The sequence below is a fragment of the Microtus oregoni genome, unplaced genomic scaffold (assembly GCF_018167655.1).
Source record: "Microtus oregoni isolate MIOR12 unplaced genomic scaffold, Mior012 000032F_ref0000030, whole genome shotgun sequence".
Classification (NCBI taxonomy): domain Eukaryota; kingdom Metazoa; phylum Chordata; class Mammalia; order Rodentia; family Cricetidae; genus Microtus; species Microtus oregoni.
Genome location: NW_024543091.1, coordinates 354,088 through 374,716, shown reverse-complemented (window position 1 = coordinate 374,716; position 20,629 = coordinate 354,088). Strand labels below are relative to the sequence as shown.

General features: G+C 41.4%; 1 protein-coding gene across 1 annotated transcript in view; it reads right to left on the bottom strand.

The window, feature by feature from the left end:
- The window catches only part of Tbx18 (T-box transcription factor 18), a 28,091-nt gene extending 8,295 nt beyond the window's left edge, over positions 1-19,796 (bottom strand). Inside the window, exons 1-6 of the mRNA XM_041679674.1 lie at positions 19,476-19,796; positions 18,377-18,581; positions 16,317-16,418; positions 13,317-13,488; positions 5,593-5,760; positions 2,785-2,849 (exon numbers count right to left, since the gene is read on the bottom strand). Coding sequence (XP_041535608.1) covers positions 2,785-2,849; positions 5,593-5,760; positions 13,317-13,488; positions 16,317-16,418; positions 18,377-18,581; positions 19,476-19,785 — 1,022 coding nt within the window. The 5' untranslated portion in view covers positions 19,786-19,796. The remainder of the gene's footprint in view (positions 1-2,784; positions 2,850-5,592; positions 5,761-13,316; positions 13,489-16,316; positions 16,419-18,376; positions 18,582-19,475) is intronic.
- Between the last annotated feature and the right edge of the window lie 833 nt (positions 19,797-20,629).

Sequence of the window (20,629 nt, the reverse complement as noted above, 5' to 3'; positions counted from 1 at the left end):
ATATTGTGGATATTTTTCATAGACTTTCCTCTATTAATATTTGAAAAAAATATTATGTCCCTCTATGCCCTCAGAGACACTATACTTTCAATGAAGCCTCTCTTGGAACACGTGTTCTTTTTAATTTTTTAAGAAAAATAACACATAACTTTGAAATATTTTAAATTGGCGGATTTTGTTTTCACACTGCTAAGGTCAGTTTTTTTAAACATGGAGCAGTATTCCATGAGAAAAGGTGAATACTTTATTTCCACCTTTATTTAACCAGAAAGTTCTAACGCTGTTCTTCTCAGCCTCCCTGAAGCTGCACCTTGAGCACACAGGTCCTCAGGTTGTGGTGTCCCCACAACCATAACTATTTTCATTGCTACTTCATAACTGTAATTTTGCTACTGTTATGAACTGTAATGTAAACATCTGTGTTTTTCTGTGGTCTTAGGCAAACTCTGCAAAAGGCTCATTTGACCCTCAAAGGGGTCTCAACCAACAAGCTGAGAACCACAGCTCTATACAAACACAACTCACTTCACCTGTAGCAAGACCATCACTTGGAGCAAAATAAGAATTTTGAATTTAACAAAATTCAGAGTGTTTAAAACATAATTCATTATTTCTGTGTGTTGATTTAAAATATTACAGGTTTTATTAGAATCAAAAGAAATAATGCAAAGCACCATTTGATGACAAGCCTACGTAGTTCCAAACAGCCAGAAGTGAAGGGAACCCATGTCAAACCGAGCCCGTGGCCTCCAAACTGAACAACAGGCTCCATGGTTTATTTTCACCAATTAGACTGAGGATTTTTAATGGCACAATTGAAGTTACCAAATCTTTTCATTACACCGGCTTATCTAAAATTCCTCCTCAAATTTTATCTTATGAACCCATAATCTAGCTTTTTTAAAATTAATTTATTTATTATGTATGCAGTACTCTGCCTGCATGTATTCCTGCAGGCCAGAAGAGGGCACCAGATACCATTACGGATGGTTGTGAGTCACCATGTGGTTGCTGGGAATTAAACTCAGGACCACTAGAAGAGCAGCCAGTGCTCTTAACCACTTAGTCATCTCTCCAGTCCCATCATCCAGCTTCTTATAGAAATGTCACTTGTTACTTTTTGTCCAAAATATATTTTAAGACTTCATAAGCCATTGCCTCATAGTGACCCTCTCTCCAGTGTCAGCAGCCGCGCCATCTTTCCCAGACTAATCAACAACTTGGGCATGGCTTCTGGTACTTAAGTGTGGTCCTCCTATAGAGTTTTAATATATAGTTTTTCTGGTGACAAAGTCAATGCACAACTCTGAAGTGTTGTTCTGATGTTCACAAGGAGGGTTCACCCAAACATTTTCCAAGGCAGAAAAAGGTTCACTTCACAGTTCCCTTCTACCACGGCACCCATCCGTTTAGAGCTACTAAGTTATTGGTCTTTCACTCAATCTTCGAAAACATCCCTGAAAAGCAAAATAACTAGAAGCATAATATAACAACCACCAGGCACAACTTTTCACCACAGTGAAACATTTCCAAAAAGACATTAAGCAATTTCAGGGCGAGATAAATTGGTTAACTCCTGCAACCCTTCTCACAGAGTGAAGCACTTCAAAGGACTCTCTCCTATTGGCCAGTCTTGTTGATCCTCCTAACACTAACTGGAAGGACATTCTAGTCCCATTGAATCTTAGGTGCCTTTTAGTACTTCAGTTGTGTGTGGCTTAGGTAACTAACAGCACTGTAAACGAGGATGACACCCAGTCTCTTTGGCACATTTTGAGTCCTGTCTGTCACCTATCTCGATGGCCTAATCAGCTGAAAACACTGGAAACCTAAAATATTACCCGATGGCTTTCCTTCTAAAGTTTCAAGTGAAATTGCTTCTTGATAACTGAGGGTTTTCAGTTCGTGTAGACAAACCCAGTTAATGCCAGTTTCAAAACACATCAGAATAATTTGGGGAGTGAAGTAATAGAGTTCAAATGTTTCTTATTATAAAAATGTATTTATCATATGCACATCAAAGCCTTACCTGAACGGGCATTTAGAGACTGTTCCTCTATTATCACCCTCTATGACCAGCAATTATTTTAGAAAATGTAACACTGAACTTTACTGGAATAGACTCATATCGATAAATTTAGAAACTTGCAGCAAACAGCCTGGGTGACCTATTCTTTGATAAAAATGATAGAGTGGAGTTAATTGTTGTTGCTGGCCCACTTAGTGCTAACACCGTAAAACACAACACAGAAAAAAATAACAAGTATGTGGCTGTCAGTAGGGCCAAGACAAATTTGAAAACTGAAGAAGTTTGGGTCTTTTGGAAATGTGAAATGATTTCATATTCCAGCTGAAAATCTGAGTTAATAAGAGAGTATCACACTCTGATCACATCACACAGAATCAGCAGACAGTGTGTCATCACTAAGAACATTCTAAACCAAAACAGGCAGAAAGAACAATTTCTTGGAGTATGAAGATACAGGGGCCATTGGGTCGGCTGCTGCATGGCCTCTCCAGAAATAACATGCAATCTACATGCCAAGAGCTAGCATCTTCACCCCAGCCTCACACATTAAAGCTCACCTTAGGGCAGCCATATGACTACACTCTATACCTAAGTTACCTCCAGGACACAATGTTTACCAACTTAACTTCTCAGCACAAGGGATTCCAACACTATGTTTATTAAGTTAACTTTTAAAAGTTCATAACAGAAAAAAAATCACACTAAAACTTTATATATATTTACTAAAACAACCAGGAGATTATACTAGCACTTGCCTGTTCCTCCCGGAGTCTCGAAAGCCTTTGGCAAATGGGTTCCTGTCTATCTTAAGGCGAGTGATCTGCAGAGTAGAGAAGAGACCACACTAAATCTTATATAAACATTACAGAGTATTATTTAAAACTTAAGATAACTGTAAAAATACCGACAATCCAAAATTTAACTGACAGAGGAGTGTGTGTGTGTGTGTGTGTGTGTGTGTGTGTGTGTATTCCCTGTTCCCCTCTCTAGGTTTAATATCCTAACAGTGAAGATAAAAGATCTCAGAAGTCATCCAGAACAGTCATCTGCTGTGAAAAAGGTATTTCTTCACTCATTTTCCATCTTAATACACGGATAAAGGCTTATTTTGTTTTGAGTATGTCTGCAGGAAGAACCTGAATTGAATAGCCTTCTGCCACACTGTCCTATTTGACCATCCTCTCAAATTGAAGTTACTCCCTTCGACTCTAGAGTATGGTTTAACCCCAATTTTCTTGAAGTGCTGAGAACTGAATGTCAACCAGAGCCTGCATTTATTGACAAACTATATGCTTGTTTGCCTTCTTCAGAATTGGAAGTCCCCACACTCCCTAACCTTCCTGCCATAGCATTGTTCTGTCTCTCCCCTACCCTTCGCTTTTTCTTTCATCCCTTATCTGTACAGTGCTAGCCGGTCATCGAACTGTAATGATTCTAAACATCTGACTTAAAGTTTCTAACGGAGCAAAATCAAAATGAACGTGGTAGAAATACATGCTAGCTTCAAAATACTTAATTTTAAGTAGTTTCACATTGTTGCCTCAAAACTGGCTTCTTGCCCACTAAGGTCTCAAAGTCTAGAAGAAAGTAGTTTACAGATATCTTTACCACCTCCATTAATGGTGGACTCACACCATCCTAAACTTGACTTTTGAGTAACACTTCCGTTTCTTAAAAGATCTGTCCTTTGCACAAAGGCATGCAGAGCCTATACCCTGTCTTTTGCTTTCCAAATTCCTGGTCTTATAAAATCTATGGCATTAATGAGCATGTTTGTAATTACATTAACCTGATAAGAATGAGACTGGCTGGGTAGCATGGTGGAGATGGAAGGCCTCCCTGGAACCTCGTTTCCTGGCCTGTGCATACCCCTAGCCTCATCAGTCTTGCAATACTCCAGACACACGAGTTCCATCAGATATCATCTTGATATGTGGCTATAACTACATTATAAATAATGTTATAAAAGCTTGCTGATTAATTTATTATTAATTGCCATTCTATCACTGAAAAGAATTTTCTATTACAGACAATATTAAAGCTCAACTCTCTGTTCATTTAAGTAATGTTTAAATAACGTTAAATAATTTAAATATTTCAGATGTTAGTTATGAGTATAGATTTATACTTTTCTAAAGCACCTTTCTAAACAAAAATATAGTTCTGTTATTATCATCATTATTTTTAGTGCTAATATTATCAGATTTATTCAGCATAGGTTATGGATGCCGTACTGAGTTTTGTGCAAACTCCTCACTTATTATAGCAACTTATTCATAGCTATTACCCTAGTTTTATGTTTTCTTTAAAAGCAATACTTTAAAAATTATGTACAATGGTTCATGAACCCAGGATACGAATATCACATTGACATTAATCAGAATGTCTATAAATTTCCTGGAGGCGGTGGCGGGGAGGAGGCAGAAATCTTTAATAAATAAATAAATAAATAATATTCAGTATTAACCCAGTAGATAGGAAAGGCAGCCTTGGTTAGTTCCTGATCCTAGATGAAAAACCACACTCATTACTGAAGAGTACGTAGCTGTGGGCTTGAAGTATACGGCTTTACTACACTGGGGTATGTATTTTTCATACTTATTAGTAATCTTATCACCAATGGATGGTAAATTTTGTCAAATGCTTTTCTGTATTCTTAGAAAAGAAAGTGTCCAATATTTTCTCCTTCATTTTATCAATTGCTGTATGGTCATTAAATAGCCTATAATGATACATTCTTGAATCATGGAAATAAATTAGACTTGATAATGAAAAAAAATGATAGTTCTGAAAAATTAAAAACAGAAGGTGGTAGCATTTCCCATTTCCATTCTAATTTGTTGACTCTTAACTAAGTTGTTGGTATTTGTTGAGCAGTGCCCTGCACCATAATGTTCCAAGCTGTGTGTGTGTGTGTGTGCGTGCGTGTGTGCGTGCGCGCGCACACTGGATAATCAGTAAGAGACACTCACACTATTGACCCATGTAAAACAACCTTAAAGAAACACAATCATTTTCCCATATAAAAATAGAAAATTTCACTTCTCAAATTATTTAAACCATTATAAAAGCATCACTTCAAAATTGCCCATCTCTCAGACTATATCAGTTATATCAGTACCCTGAATAATAGTTTAAATCATAGTTAAACAAAACAGCCCTTTAAAAATATACAAAAGGAATGTATAGGATATACCTGTCTGAAATTTTCCTTATAACTCACAGGCTGCAGTATTAAAACCACATCTCATGCTAAGATACAACTAGCTTTTCATATTTTACTTATCTATTGTCTAGGCAAGTAACATGCTTTCTAACTTTAACTATAACACTATGATTCAATATCTCAAGATGGAAAGTAAAACTGCACTGCTAATTGCAAGATATATGCTCAGTTTAAGTCAAAACTCGAGTAGCCTGTTTGTACGGACTAGGGGTTGTCATTGCACAAATGTATACGTTGTTGGCATCATGCATAGCAAATGTTTTATAGTAATTCCTAACATTTGGATAAAGCAACATGGAGATCAGGAGTCTAGCAAGAGGACTGCTGGAAACAATACCTGCTGATTCTGGTAGGCGGTGACTGTGGTGAAGACTGTTTCTGGGAAGGAGAATGCCTTCACTCCCTCCCCAGAAGGAACAGGCTTGATGGGGGAAAGATCGTCCCCACAGTCTTTACGGATGACATGCACGCGTGGCTGGTATTTGTGCATGGAATGAAGAATAATCTAGATCAAAGGGGGAAAGCCACATTAAACAGGAATCACTCCCAATTTGACGGCATGCACAAATATGTAACGTGGAAAATAAGTTCTTGCAGGAAAGTTACATTTCTGAAGATGCAGGAAGTTAATTTAACAAAATACAGCAAAGCAGAAGGGAAAGGCTAGGAAGACATCTGTGACATTTGTATAAAAATACAAAGCACTTTAAAGAAACCTTCACTACAGGCCCAGGAAGTCAACATCAAATTTCTATTGCTTAAAATACAATAATATATTCATAAAGGTTTTATTTATAACAAGCTGAATTAGAACAATGAGACTGAAAATGAGATTGAAATGATCTTTGTACCAAATCCACTTCCTAAGGGATATAGGCAAGAATTTCAAACTCCAAGCAAACTGCTTTTTCGTCAGTGATAGCACACACACAGGGAGGACACCTTACTGTCTCCTGTGCTTGTTCTGCAAAATCTCTGGTTGGTTGGAAGAGTACAGATCCCATGTTCTCAGTCAAATCTCACTGGAGAACGGAGAGCCTACCCTGCCCTGAGTCTCTCATATGGTCTCGCAACCCCTCCCAGATTTGTCCTAAGGTATTGCTCCACATCCATAAAAACTTTTCATACACAAGATATGTGTTACATAATCTAGGACAGTGGAAGACCTACAAGCCACTTGTATGAGTAGATTAGTAGTTACCAATAGAAATTTACATCGTGAGATATGCTATTATCAAGCTGTTGCAAATGGTGTTTAGGCAAATTTCAGTCAATATAATAAAATTGCTTCTTTTTAAACTTTTTTTCTGTTTTTTTTTTTTTGAGACAGAGTTTCTCTGTGTAACAGACTTGCTGTTCTGGAACTCGGTTTATAGACCTTGAATTTAGAGATCTGCCTGCCTCTGCCTCCTGAGGGCTAGGATTAAAGGTGTGCCCTACCACGCCTGGCTTTGCTTTTAAACTTAAAATGGTAAAAATGGTACCTAACTGTTTAGACATATTTTTTTTTTTTTTGATTTTTCGAGACAGGGTTTCTCCGTAGCTTTTGGTTCCTGTCCTGGAACTAGCTCTTGTAGACCAGGCTGGCCTACCATTTTATGGCTGATTAAAACTGAGTACAGTGGACTTATACAGAGATATGAACAGTGATCACTTCTAATGATGGCATCACAGGTAGGTATGTGTGTGCACGCACGTGCCTGTGTATGTGTATGCATGGTGTGTGTGTATGTGTGCACAAACATGCACATACATATATATGCCTTTTATGTTGCGATACTTCCATAAACAGCAGGGTTTTTATTTGTTTCTTGGAGTCTATATTCAGATACTCATAATTTACTTTGGCTAACAAGCATGCAGTTTTTCTGAACTGTAAGCTTTAAATCCATGGTTTTGGTTACTATGAATCTAGAAGGAAAACACCTAAACAAAAGTCACGGGGAACATGGTGTTTTATGTGCTTCATTTTGTTCAGAATGTAGGCAGTTTAATAATCCAACTTCAGAGCCTTGGGCCAGCTCAAACACAAACAGCCCTGGAAGCGGAGACTGTCTGTCATAAGAGTATGACTTTACTCTCGGGACAGCCAACTCTGCAGTCAAGGGCTCTGCTTTTGTTTATTCCCTATGGTTTTCTTTTTGCCAAATGGAAGACACACTTGAGAAGTAGATCTAAAGGTCTTGCCAACCAGACAAGCCTCTGAAGGAGGCAGTATGAATACAAGAAAATGCAAAACGGAAAATAGACCTCATGAGGGAGAAACACAGACAACTATCCACTACCTCTTTCTAGGACTAAGGGCATAATTTGAATGAACTATTAGAAGCTTTGACCAAAAAAAAATTAAATAAGTAAAATTATACAGTATGAACACTGTGTTGCCTATACCAGAGATATGTACTATTTTTTTTTCAAAAGCTCTTGTTGGCTGTTATTAGGTGTGTACACAGCCAACGCACGAAAGGTACGCCTTGCTGTGAGTCAGGATGAAAGTTTGGAAAATGCAGAAACAAAATTATCCTGAAAGAGTCTAACCATTAGCATTGTCCAGTGAACAGATTTTCAGTGGGTGGGGAATGTCTTTTGTTTATTTTCTTATTACTAGATTATGTCAGCTAATTCTCTTTTTAACAGATATCTAAATCTCAGCTTCTATCCTTAATGCAGTTTATATCCTTGAAAGTTTTTTTTTTTTTCTGAGATATGCTGGTGAGGGGAACAGCAGAGGGGGAAGCTGCCTTTTATTCCCTGACTTTCAGGTAGGAGAGTAGCTTTGTAATATTTAGGGTTCAGCATGGCATTTCTAAACCTCAACTTTTTAAAACAAAAATAATGGTACGTTCTACAGAACCTAGAGATTTCTATGTCCTCACAGCTCCCTAGGCCCAGGGCCAGTTTTCTTTCCATTCCTATCTACGTACCTTCCTGGTGAATTTACACCATGTGGGCAGGCACAGGCTCTATGTCCGGCCCAATACAGGAAACACAAGGACGATTTTGAACCTGTGAATGCAGCTTGTGTCTCAGCCCCACCTGCAAACCTAACTGTCCTGGTCCTTTTCCTGTGACTTCTTATTGTAATAGCGCACCCTTCTCAATGTCAACATGAACTAGCAAACTTAATACTGTCATAGCACACTCTTTTCAATATTAACATAAAATAGCAAACGACCACTTTAAAGTAATAACTTTAATGTTCTTTCTAACTTAGCACTCCTTTGTTTAACTAACTTTCTCTTGGGAAAACTGTCCTGCAATAGGTATCTTTGGGGGTTGAAAAGATGAAAGGAGAAATCTTCCTCTTCCCCAAGCTAAGAGCCAAACCGCCAGTGGCTCATGCATGGCAGGACCTAGAAACTCCAAGAGAAAACCATCATCCCTTTGGAAGTCATTTCCAGAGCAGAAAAAAAAAATTAAAGGTAAAATATTCCACACAAATTAGCCAAGAGTGTACAGCCAACTTCAGACACTGGGACGAAGTAACTGGGAATGGAGGTAATAAATGTTTCTTTCCTGTTTACAGTCTCATTTTATGAAGACTCTGTTCTCTGACCACCTGAGCTTCCATCTCTGGGCCCCACATGGTGGAAAGAGCGAAGTGACTTTTGCAAGGTGTACTCTGACCTTTAGATTTGTGCAATGGCATGCAGGGACACACAACCTCAATACCCAATAAACACAATAAACTGTCCCATTTATAATCATAGTAAATCAACAATATTTTGTTCACTTAGTAGGATATGTGGGACCATTGGCCTTTTTTAAAAAAAAGAGATCATAATTACAACACAAATAATTATATCTTATGTGTACTTTCTATACTGTCTGATCTGTTTAGACAGAATTTGGGCAGACTATACTATTAGAGGAAGCCTACAGGCCTGTGTCTGCAAACACAGAGTACTTTCCCACTCAGAGGCTTCTGAATGCTTTTCTACTTTAAAGACTGGATTTGTGGGGTTTGGATATGGCTTAGTAGTAAAGCACTTGCCGTGGGCTTAACCTCTACCACTGCTAACTAATTGATTAATAATAAAGTAGGTTTACATCAAAAGCATACTTATTTATCTGACATGGCAACTGTGCTTCAGGTCTAACAGATAGGGTATCTAGTTGTTCAGCTTGACAGTAGAACTGAAATTTTTCTAGATGGCAAACTCTCGAGATCGGATTAGGTTTGTACCTAGTCTTATTATAACTTGATATGCTGTGTTTGATTGATATCCCTGGGAGGTCTGCCCTTTCCTGAAGGGAAAGGAAAAAGAATGGATCTGAGAGGGGGGTTGCTAGGGGGAGAAGGAAACTGTGGTCAGGATGTAATATACGAGAGAAGAATAAATTTTTATAAAAGAGTGGATTAGGCCAAGCAAATGGCCTAAAAGGACCAAATTGACACCACCCCCAACCCTACCCCCACTTCCTGCACGTGTTATAACACCAGCTACACCTCACTTTAAACAGTGTTGAAACTTTATAAGTCAGTCACAGGCATTGTAGAATTTTTCCTTTTTGTTCTTAGGTGATAGTTTGTTTCAGGGCCTCCTTAAATACATACTTTCAAGTTTGCCAGCTTCCTTGGGTCTCTAATTCCATATGACCCAGAGGAAACAAGGCCTCTGAGAGTAGAACCGACTTCCCCCAGATCACTGATGTGATGGTCCTCAACCATTCCAACTTCCTTCCCCACGAGAGAGCTCAGCTACCTCTCCTGCATCATCCTGCTTTCCCGTCAAGGAGAAACAGTAAGAGAGTGTGGGCATGTGTGTTACAAAGTCAGCAGCAGTGGAAACACACTCACTCCTACGAGCCCATGACTGTGACCACTTGACAGGGCCTATTGCCAGAATCTCCGGGAGCGTAGGTATGGGTGCTGCGGCTGTCTATGGTATACCATCAAATATCCTCTTTTCAGAGAGATGCTCATGGACCTACTTTCCTCCAGAGGACGGATTCCAGGAAAACAAGGAGGCAGGCATGTGGTGAGAACCTGCCATCCAAGCACGAGAATCCCCTGCACAAGGGCAGCCCAAGAACCGGCCTCAGTGTGTACTGCAGCCGGCACAGAGCTGGCTAGACCCCCAAGGAACAAAACGGACTCCAAAGTTACCACGGTATCCAAGGAGTTGCTACAGCTCTGAGGGATACTGCCACTCCAAATCCACTTTCATTTTCTTTTCTGAACCAGGTCTGGTATTTGGCAAGCTGAAAAGTTACTTTGGGGGAAACACATCATCTCATGTGTTCAGAAGTGTAGTCACTGCCTACTGGACTTTGATTCTTGGGATCACCTTTTGCTAACTTAGTAAAACTCGCAGGGCCACAGAGTTCTCACATCACAAAGCCGCCTGTGTGTACATCTTCAGCCCAGTAAAAATGGGGGGCGGGGAATCAAAATTTAGGAAAGGAATTTAGGAAATTAACTATTGCATGTACAGTTTCATTAGAGGTGACAGTGACTTCTTTTAGAATTGATGGAATGATAGAAAGCAAAAGACGAAAAGGACAAAAGTCCCCGAGGGTCTCCAGTAGGTCCTACCATGACAGTGCTGCCTTCTCAGCCCCAAGTCACAGATGGCGGTAGAATCACAAGCACACTCCAAATCTCTAATCTGCTTCCACTGGGGCCATCAAAGAGAGTACACACAGAAGAGGGCTTCCGGCATTCCTCCCAGTCTCTCTGAGCTGGGATGAACATCTGAACCTCTATGAACAGACAGGAAGACAGTCTGCAAACTCCCTTCTCCTCCATCTGGGCAAGATGCTCACAAAGCCAGTCTCTTCCATCAGTGTCTGTGATCACACGCAGCAGTCTTCAAGGACAGAGCTGCTGCCCCTGCAAGCACTAACCTCCCCAAGGCAATGCCCTGCTTCTTGATCTCACCCAGTTTCCAGAAGCGCCCTGTGCACATTCTCTATACCGCCTGATCAAAGAGAGTACATCCTGTCGCAACCATAGCAGAAAATTTCACCAGCAGAAAGAACATTTCCTTAATTTTAACCGTTCTTTGCTGCTTTTATAAATTTTCCTAACAGTGAGACTCTTTATTTATGTCCAAGTAACTGAACTTCAACTTGGAACTGTTCTTTTATGTTTTAAATGAATAACTGTGTGACGGTTAATTTTATCTGTTCACTTGGCTAGGACACAATAGCCATAGTTTTGGCCAAACAGCACCAAAAATATTGCTGTGAAAGTATGGCTTAGAGATAAATAGTCCGCAGACTCCACGAAAAGCAGATTAGTAGCAGTGAGTGGACACCATCCAATCAGCTGAAGGCCCTGAGAGAAAATAGAGTGAAGTCCCTGAAGATGAGAAAACTCTGACAAAGACTACCTTCAGATTCAAGCTACAGCTTCACCCTTCCTAGGGCTCCAAAACACGGACCTGGGCAACTCTCCCACAAGCACATAAACCAATATTCACATTTATTTTTTCTCTCTCTCTCATATCCTCCCCCTCTCTTTCTGTAACTCTCACCTACCTTTGTCTTTTTCTTCTCTGTCTCCTCTCTCTCCCATACATACACATATATGTGAGACATACACATATATAACTGTTTTCTCTATATGCATATATGTATTACACATAGGTATGCACATACTATATTTTTGGAGAATGTTCTTCTAGATAAAAGCTGTTAAAATTGCAAGTCTAAAATCATAGTTAGGTTTATAAATCTATATATAAAATTTGGTATGGTACATACTATATATAAAGCCAGTACCTAGAACTAAGAATTAGAATTAAAAGATGATTATATTGATTTGAGTGCCCTATCAGAATATGGTTTGAGATACAATTATCTCTTAAACTGTAGAATTCAGAAAATCCAACAAACAAGGTTTTGAAAGCAAGCAACACCACATAGCATTTTGTCTAAATTTCCTACTAAAAGGCAGAAAAATAGATTCCTCAGACGAATGTGCTATCAATAGTTCAGTCAGACAGAGGAGCCTGATGCTGTTTTCAACACTAAAACCAAATGAACCATAAGTGCTCAACTTGGTTATGGAATTGTAAAAATAAAAAGAAGGAATGTGAAGTCATATACAAAAATACATGAAGAAATGAAATGTCTTTCTCCGACTCCGTTTTAAAGCATAGAGGGACCACACAAGCCTCATCGTGTGAAATCTTGCTAGCTATGCGTTTGCATGTAGACACCACCTTTGTCACAGGAAGCTTATTACCCCAGGAGCTCCCCAGGGCACTTAAAGTCCTGTCTAGACACTTGCAAACCACAGCACAAGCTGTGTGAACGCGCATTACAGTTCACAGCTTTATTTCGAGTGGCTTATTTACAAATAAGCTAAGTATCTTCTTTATTTGAGAATGAGGAAGTTGGCAAAGGCATTTCAGTTCACCTTCATCAAAACTCGACACACCTAACCGAAATGCTGGCTTTGAACAGGAAGGAGCATAACCCGGAGGTAGTGAGTTATTAAAACAATAACGTAGAATCCTGCCTAAGTCAGCAAGCTGTTAACAAGGACTGTCTTTTTGGAACAGCTGGCCCTGTCCCACATATCAGGTTTCAGCAGCTCTAGGAGTAAAGGGAATTATAATATACTCGACACATTAGCTGTCATTGCAGAACAATTGGGAACTTGCAGATGGAGCAGACAAACAACGCAGGCCCAGGTCATTACTGTGGTGAACCTCAGCTGGGAAAAGAGCTGGATACAGAGAGGACACAATAAATCATTGCTGACCAAACTTCCAAGCACATTTCAGTATAATAATTAGCTCCTCATGAGATTTCACATAAATGTTTTGGTTTAAAAAAGAAAGAAAGAAAGAAAGAAAGAAAGAAAGAAAGAAAGAAAGATTCTCTCTGCCTTGGGTCCTTTCATTCCAATATCTAGTTTAAACCTATTAAATGCTTCACGGGACACTTCAGTTAAAGGCATGGACTCTGATACAAATAGAACCTTGATTTGACATGTCCTGTTCACACACTGACCAAACAGAAAGAGGTGTGACAATCTTAGCAGGTTTTAGCCAGGCACTGGGCTGTGCGGCCTGCTGGTTCTTGCCAGGGAGGCTTTCTACTTACATGGCCTTGATCATCCAGTTCGTTGTTGGTAAGCTTCAGCTTGTCGAAGCTGATCACTTGCCGCATCCAGGTCTCCCCAGAGGCAGGCGAGTCGGGATGAATATACACCCTCGGTGGCACAGGGGAGTCAGCATTACCTGCCACCATCCATTTAGAGCTGTGGTAAACATACCTACAAAGGCAAAGACCAAACTGTCAAGTGTGGACTACCCCAGCTCCTGGAATTACCAACCAAGACCAAGTGTGCACCCTTTTCTAAATATAAACTTACATCTCTGGACACACGATAACTTTTGAGATTGTACGGGGGGGGGGGGGGTGGACTCACAGTAAACATCATATTGACAGCTTGGTGAAAATAGACAGGCTGTCTCCCCCATACACACCAAGTATCTCGACTCTAACGCATTATGCTTGCAATACACATAATTTCTATTCTGATAGTTTCCATCTGAATATTTAATTGACCCGAAGACGCTATGAAGTTGTCAATCTCACCTCTGAGCAAATCTCAGAATACTTCAGTGTCTACTTTTAAAGGTTTCTGCCTCCTGAGAGGTCACTCCCCTTTTCGGCTCTGAACAGCCTGGTGGAATAAACAGTTGGGGAGGTGAGAAGAAAATGCCACACTGTTTATTTTGGGGGAGAGTTAGTCATTTTAACATTAACAATTGTTTTCCCCAATTCTTTAACACTGTAAGTAGAGGATAAAATAATTCGGGCTAATTTAAATTTTTGAGGAATTATAAAATGTGTGCTGTAATTAATCTTTCTCGTTTCTCTTTCTTGTTCAATCTAAGAAAATTACTTGTTAGCAAATACTAGCTTCCCACTACCAATATTCAACATACAAAGCACACTTGATTAGTACAGCCAATTAATGCTATTCTCACAGTTAAGAACAATAGCTTATTTTGTTTTTCTAATACACACAAATAAATTGACTTAGCAAGGAAAACATTTAAATAATAAAATTTTCAGGAATAAACAACATCTTACAATTTAGCTGAATATTCAGATTATTATCTGCCAATGTGAATTTAAAAACTAGAAAGTAGCATATCAATGAAATGATTGCGATTATACACTTAGATATATTGCCTCCTGCTCATGGGTTAAGATACTGCACACAATTTATAGTGATAATGTTCAGAAATACCTGGGTAGCAAACACACATCTTTTTAAAGGAGCAGGAAACATTTTCTTAGATCTGTCTTTAATGAAGCTCTTCCTCTCAACTACGGCTACATATTTCAGTGAGCTCAACTGCAAGTCCTATATCCTTTGCATTTTAAAATATATAAGCATAGCACTTAAATTAATTTTCAAAACCTTCCTTTAATTGGTATGGTGTGGTTTTGATAAATAAATTTCTATAAGCTTTTGAGATTAGCAATTTTTCATAAGGTTTCTTAACTTGGATCGAATGCCATTCTTTGACAGAGAATAAGCCAAAAATAATTTCTGATACTAATGAAAAAAGTTGGAAAATAAAATAGGAACCGTAGAGGCGCATGGGAAAAAGCCTGCACTTCAGGTAAGATGAGTTTCTGTCCAATTTAATCAACTTGTTTTAACAAAACCTTGCAAAATTAAGCATATTAGATAGTCCAAAATCCAACACCCTCGAAGAGAATAAAATGACATATAAACATTCCTCAAAAAGCATTCCAAGCACCAAATCTAAATATTTCGTAAAAAACAGTGGAAGAAGGCAAACTTGTGTTTCATAGTTTGATCTATTAAGATGTAAATTTTCATTGCCTTCTATGAAAGTAAATATGGATTGTGCAAAATAAAAAAAATCTAAAGTATATGGGGGAAAACCGGAGGAAGAAACAAAATAGAAACTTGAAAAGAGTAAATTAGACACTCACTGAGAATTACATTATCGTCCTCAACACAAAACTCAAATCAGAATATGGGTTTAAATCGTACACATTTAATTAATAAATTTAGTATCTTCTACTCTCTGTTCGTCAACAGATAATGTGAGCAAAACTTCTAGTAACTTATTTAATTAGACTAAGTAATATAACTTAAATAGAAAACACAAATAAAACTATTATTCACTTTTAGTATCTCCTGTGCTCATATACAGATTTCAGTCTGAATACTTTGGACATCAAAAACTTGTTCTACCAAAACAAACATCCATTTCTTTATTAAGCAATAGAAACCGGATGATTTCATTTAGACCTACACTACATGAGAAAGAAGTTTTCAAATAGAGATCTGTCTTCTGCTTTCCCAAACTCTCAAACTTCCTCTTTAAAAGATTAGCATTTTCCACTCTTCCAATAAACCAAAGGCATTGTCATTGAAAAATCTCTAATTTGCTTTCTTGAATAAGTAAAAGCAAAGAGATTTGAAACTAAAGGACTCATCTTTGCAGAGTTTGCTTGATGCGCAGGCAAATGTATTCTGTTTCAAAATTCAAGTATTATAGAAATTTTTAAAGAACTCTCAATTACCAACTTAAAAACAAGACAGGGATAACAATTCAGTACACGCTCACAGATCAATTTAAGTCACAGTGATTGTGAAATTTTATTTTTCTACCTTATAAACACGGTTTTTCAAATGAAAGTCTAAAATACATCTGGTTTTTAATATAACAAGAAAACTTACATAAGATCAAAAATAGAAAAAATAGAGCATTTACTATCATGTTTAGTTGCAAATTTTGTATTAAACACCTCCTATCAAAAATTCTAACTGAACCGCTAACCAACATCAAAAATATATTTCACCGTAGCAATGCCTGATTGGCCTCAACTCAACGTCTCAGAGACTGAGGACATCTCTTTACCTATTAAAAACGATCACTGAATTTCCACACATGCTAGGGGAGAGGCACCATTTCAGTGTCTAGAACCCATGGGAGTTAGATCTTGAATCTGGAAATTCTACAGACTTTGGGAAAGAAGGACCACAGGGATATGGAGGAGACAGGCACCAGCAGGGTCCTGGTGTTGCTATATCTCTGCTAGAGGTACCTGTATCTCTTGTTGTCCACGGGTACAATATCCATTGCAATGTAATACTGCTGGTGGGGATCTAACCCGGAGATCTTCACGCGCATCGCTGGAAACATGCGCCTGTATGTGATGGGAGGGAGGGAGAAACAGGGGTTGGGTTGATTAAGAAGGGAAACTGAATAAAGCCTAGAATCCTCCCGTAATTTTCATTTTAATGCAGACAAATTTATAACATACACGTAGATAACACAATTCTGGGTGTCAGAGCATAGGCTACGTCAGAACTATAGCTTTAGAAACATGATTTGTTGCACCAGGCACCGTGTTTACCGAAACTTCAATGTATCTTAAAAGTGAAAGGGTTTTACATGGAAAGAAACTTTGCTTTTGAAGCAGAACCAAGCAGCTTACTTATCTTCCTACAAATAATGAATACATCACTGATCGAAATTTCAAATTCCTGAAAGCGATAAAATATATTACAATGTGAAATTTTAAAGGAGGTTATAAAAAACCCGCAAGGAGCCAATGTGCCATGCTGTAACCAAACAATATGTTCTTTATTGAGACAGGACTTCCTGTCTGCAGCCTGGTATGGAGAAGTGCAAAAGGCGCTCTAAATTTGAAAGGTATAGTAAAACTTCTTTATTGGAAGCAGAAACTAAACACAACATATATTTACGAATTCCCTTCCCCCACCGTAACCCCAAAATGTTTTCTTTTCTAACCACAGTTATTGCTAATTAAAGCAAACGAAAATTCCATTTTCTTTTGACTTCCCAGATATGTGTATTAAAGGGGATGCTGAAATAAATGTGCATAATCCCTTTAAAAGGGGCACAGAAGCAAGGAATACAGCAGCACATTACTGTGTATTAAAAACAACATAAGTTTCGGACTTTCTTCTAATGATTTATGTCTAGGACCCTCCAACTAATCTCATTTTTGTTAATTTAACCTTATAACACAAATTTATCTACCAATTTTTTTTACAGCAATGCTATTAAAGACCACTGCCAGACAAAGAAAAGTCCATGATTATTAACTAAGCGTGAGAGCGGTTTAATGTGCTGTTTTAGTGTTCTTCCAGTGCACCTGTAAGATAAAGAGTCAAGGTCTTTAACTACATCCTTTATAAGACAACTGTTGCTTTGTGTTGTTGAAGAACGCATTTGGATCATTAATGAAAAAAAAACTCTCTGAGAATGCAGAAGGTAGCATATGGATTCAATAAAATATGTTTTTGTAATTTCTAATAAGTTTGGATACTTTTATGCTACCCAGGTTTTTACCATGTGTACTCCCTGAAAGAGTTGTGCGTGCGTTTTAAAGAACCTTTAAAGGACACATATTATTCTTAGATTTCGTTACACGAAATGAGCTGAAAACTTGAAGCGCAAATTTCGCTCACCGACCTCAAATTAGTATGATGTGGTCAGCAAGTCCATTTATTTGACTAACGAACGACGGACAAATTATATAGTCTAAAAAGTTACTTCTCTCCAAAGGCTTTTGTATTCAGTAAATTTAAGGCAGTGGATTGGATTTCGTGTGTGTGTGTGTGTGTGTGTGTGTGTGTGTGTGTGTGTACAGTTTTTAAAAAGCAGAATAATACGTCTTAAGCAATGCACTGCTATTCTTATAGCAAACATGCCTAATATCGGAATAGTACAAAACACCGTAAGTTCACGGTGCTAGGACTAACCCGAGAGAGAGTTTTGAACTAAAAAAAGTATGTTGAAGAAAGTAAGTTAACTATAACTAAACCGAGAGTGGTCAATCTATTACCTAGTCCAGGACAGACAACTAGAGCCTTAAATGCACCTCCGCACATTCTCAGAGCATCGACAAAACTGTAACATCCATATTGACAAAGATCTCCCTGACTTGAACAAGAGTGGGCCCGGCTGCGCCCTTCATCGACAGCGCTTCGGTATAGAAGGCAAAGAAGGTTCCAAAGAGGGCCTACTGCCCCGGGCCCATGTGGAGCGGTCGCAGCTGTGGCCAGGCGAGGGGTAGGGTGAAGCCAGAATGCCGGAGCACCCACGCCCCCGCCGCCGCCGAGAGCTCAAGTTTACCTGCCGGCTTTGGTGATGATCATCTCCGTGCCTATTTCGTGAAAGCGCTTCCAGAGTTCCGCTCCTTGCAGATCCACCCTCGGGGCCTGCGGCGTGGGCAGTGGGGTCCCTGTCCCGGCAAGGCCGGGTACCGGAGACCCCTTCGGGGAACCTCTCGGAGACGCCAGCGGGGAGGCGCCCTGCAGGTAGCCGTCCTCACAGCTGCCTGGACAGCAGAGGGCAGAGACGGGGAAGCAGTGAGAGGGAGAACCGACCTTGGGGACCTTCTCAGGGCCAGGCCCTAGGAGAGTCGCCCGCAGTCCTGCCGCTCGCGGGGGCGTTCGGAGCTGCCGAGAGGCCTGCGGGGGTCCCACTGAGTCCCCATCTCTGAAAGCCAGGGCCATGTTCTCCCCCACGCGGCGCCCCGCCTGTGCGTGGCCCTGGCTCGCGGGCACATCACACACACACACACACACTCACTCACTCACTCACTCACTCAATCTCACTCCTAGGTCTGAGACCCAATCCTGAGTTCAAGGTCCAGATCCCTCGGCCACCGGCCGCCCCGCTTCCGATAGCCCCGGGCCTCCCTTCAATTGAGTAACTGCCTTGCCTCTGGCAGGGCCCGGCCCTAGGCACCTTCTGGAACCATCTCCAGTCGCCGCTCCCTCCGATCCTCCCGGCTGCTGGCGTTCCAGGCCCCGCGGCATAGCCGCTAGAAGAGGGCAAAAAGCCAGCCCTCGGGCGCCCGGAGCCGGGGCCGAGAAGGGCTCGACTTCCCGGGAAAGGGCGTGGGCGAGCTCGCCGCAGCCTCCCCAAGTTGGCAAACCCGGCTTCGGGGCGTCCGACCCGGTTTCAGTGCTTCAGCTTGAGCCTTCCGACACGCGCCCCGGGCTGGAACCCCCGAGGCTGGGGCGACGACGGCGGTAGCCCGCTGGGCCCTACTGGGAGCCCGGTCGGACGGTGCGCGAGGCCAACAGGTCAGCTCCTGACACCCGGGGCTCAGCCACAGAGACCGGGGAGGACCCCCGCATGAGCACAGCCTCCCCGAAGCTTAGATTCGCGGGACCCGGGCGGGGATGCTCCGGGAAGCCGCTAGGACGGGAAGGGGCCGACTCACCCGCCGCTCCGCGGGAGCCACAGCTCCGTTCCACGTCCGTGCAGCTCCGCGCCGTTCCGGACGCCGCCCCGGTAGGCGGCTGCGGGGGAGCTGCGTCTTCGTCGGCCTCGGAGCTGCCCTGATCGCCCGCGCCACCACCACGGCTGCAGCCAGCGTCGTCCGGCGCCCCGGCCGCCTCTTCCGTGGTCAGCTTTCTCCGCTTCTTTTGGAGCTGTTGCTGCTTCTCCGCGCCGATCAGCGCCTCCACCGAGAAGGCGTGCGCCTTGAGGCTTAGCATGCTGCACGGCGAGCCCCTCCGTTTCTCGGCCATCCCCGCCGCCCCGCGCCCGCCCGCCCCTCTCTCATATACCCGCGGCTGGGGCGCACGCACGCGCTCGGCTTCCTGGCCCCACCAAACACTCTGCAGCTCCTGACGCCTCCCGAGATCTGCCCCCCCCCTCCCGCAGCGGCCGGCCCAAAAAAAAAAAAAAATTGCAGTTTCCTTTTTCTCTCTGGCGTTGGGATCCGAGGAAGCAGGAACGCAACGCGGCAGTCAAGTTTTCTTCCCTTGGTCTCTGCCTAGAGCTCAGTGATGCACTTCTTTACTCCCAACCCTCCACCTCCTCCTCCTGCTCCAAGATCTGCCTCGACTGATGCGCCAGGGAGGACTAACACGGGTAAAAAAACACTCTGCGGACACAAATTAGGGATTGTAATTGAAATTTGTTGCCTTGATCTGTCAGCACTTCCAGGCAGGAGAGCGGTGGGAAGAACTTGCTCATTAGTGTCAATAAAGCGGCGGGGGCGGAGCCTCCAGAGCTGTCCATCACCGAGACCGCTCACCAATCAGGAGGCGTCGACTCCGCTCAGCCCGCGCCCACTTCCTTAGAAGGTCGGAAAATCAGGGACTGAGAAGCGCCGCCAGCTGGCTGGGGTGTGCCAGCCTAGCGAAAACTGAGCGCTCTTTCGCGGACGCCTACCAACCCAGTCCAGATCCCTGACGCTCAGACTTTTCTTATCAGGACCAGGAAAGGTTGAGCCTTCAGGTTTAAACGAAAAAAGAGCACTGAAGTTATTAGCACTATCAAAGGTTCCAAGGAACCTTTAATCCCCGGTCCCACATCCTTATCGACATGGCTACAAAGCACAACATTTGGAGGGGGCAAGAACTCACA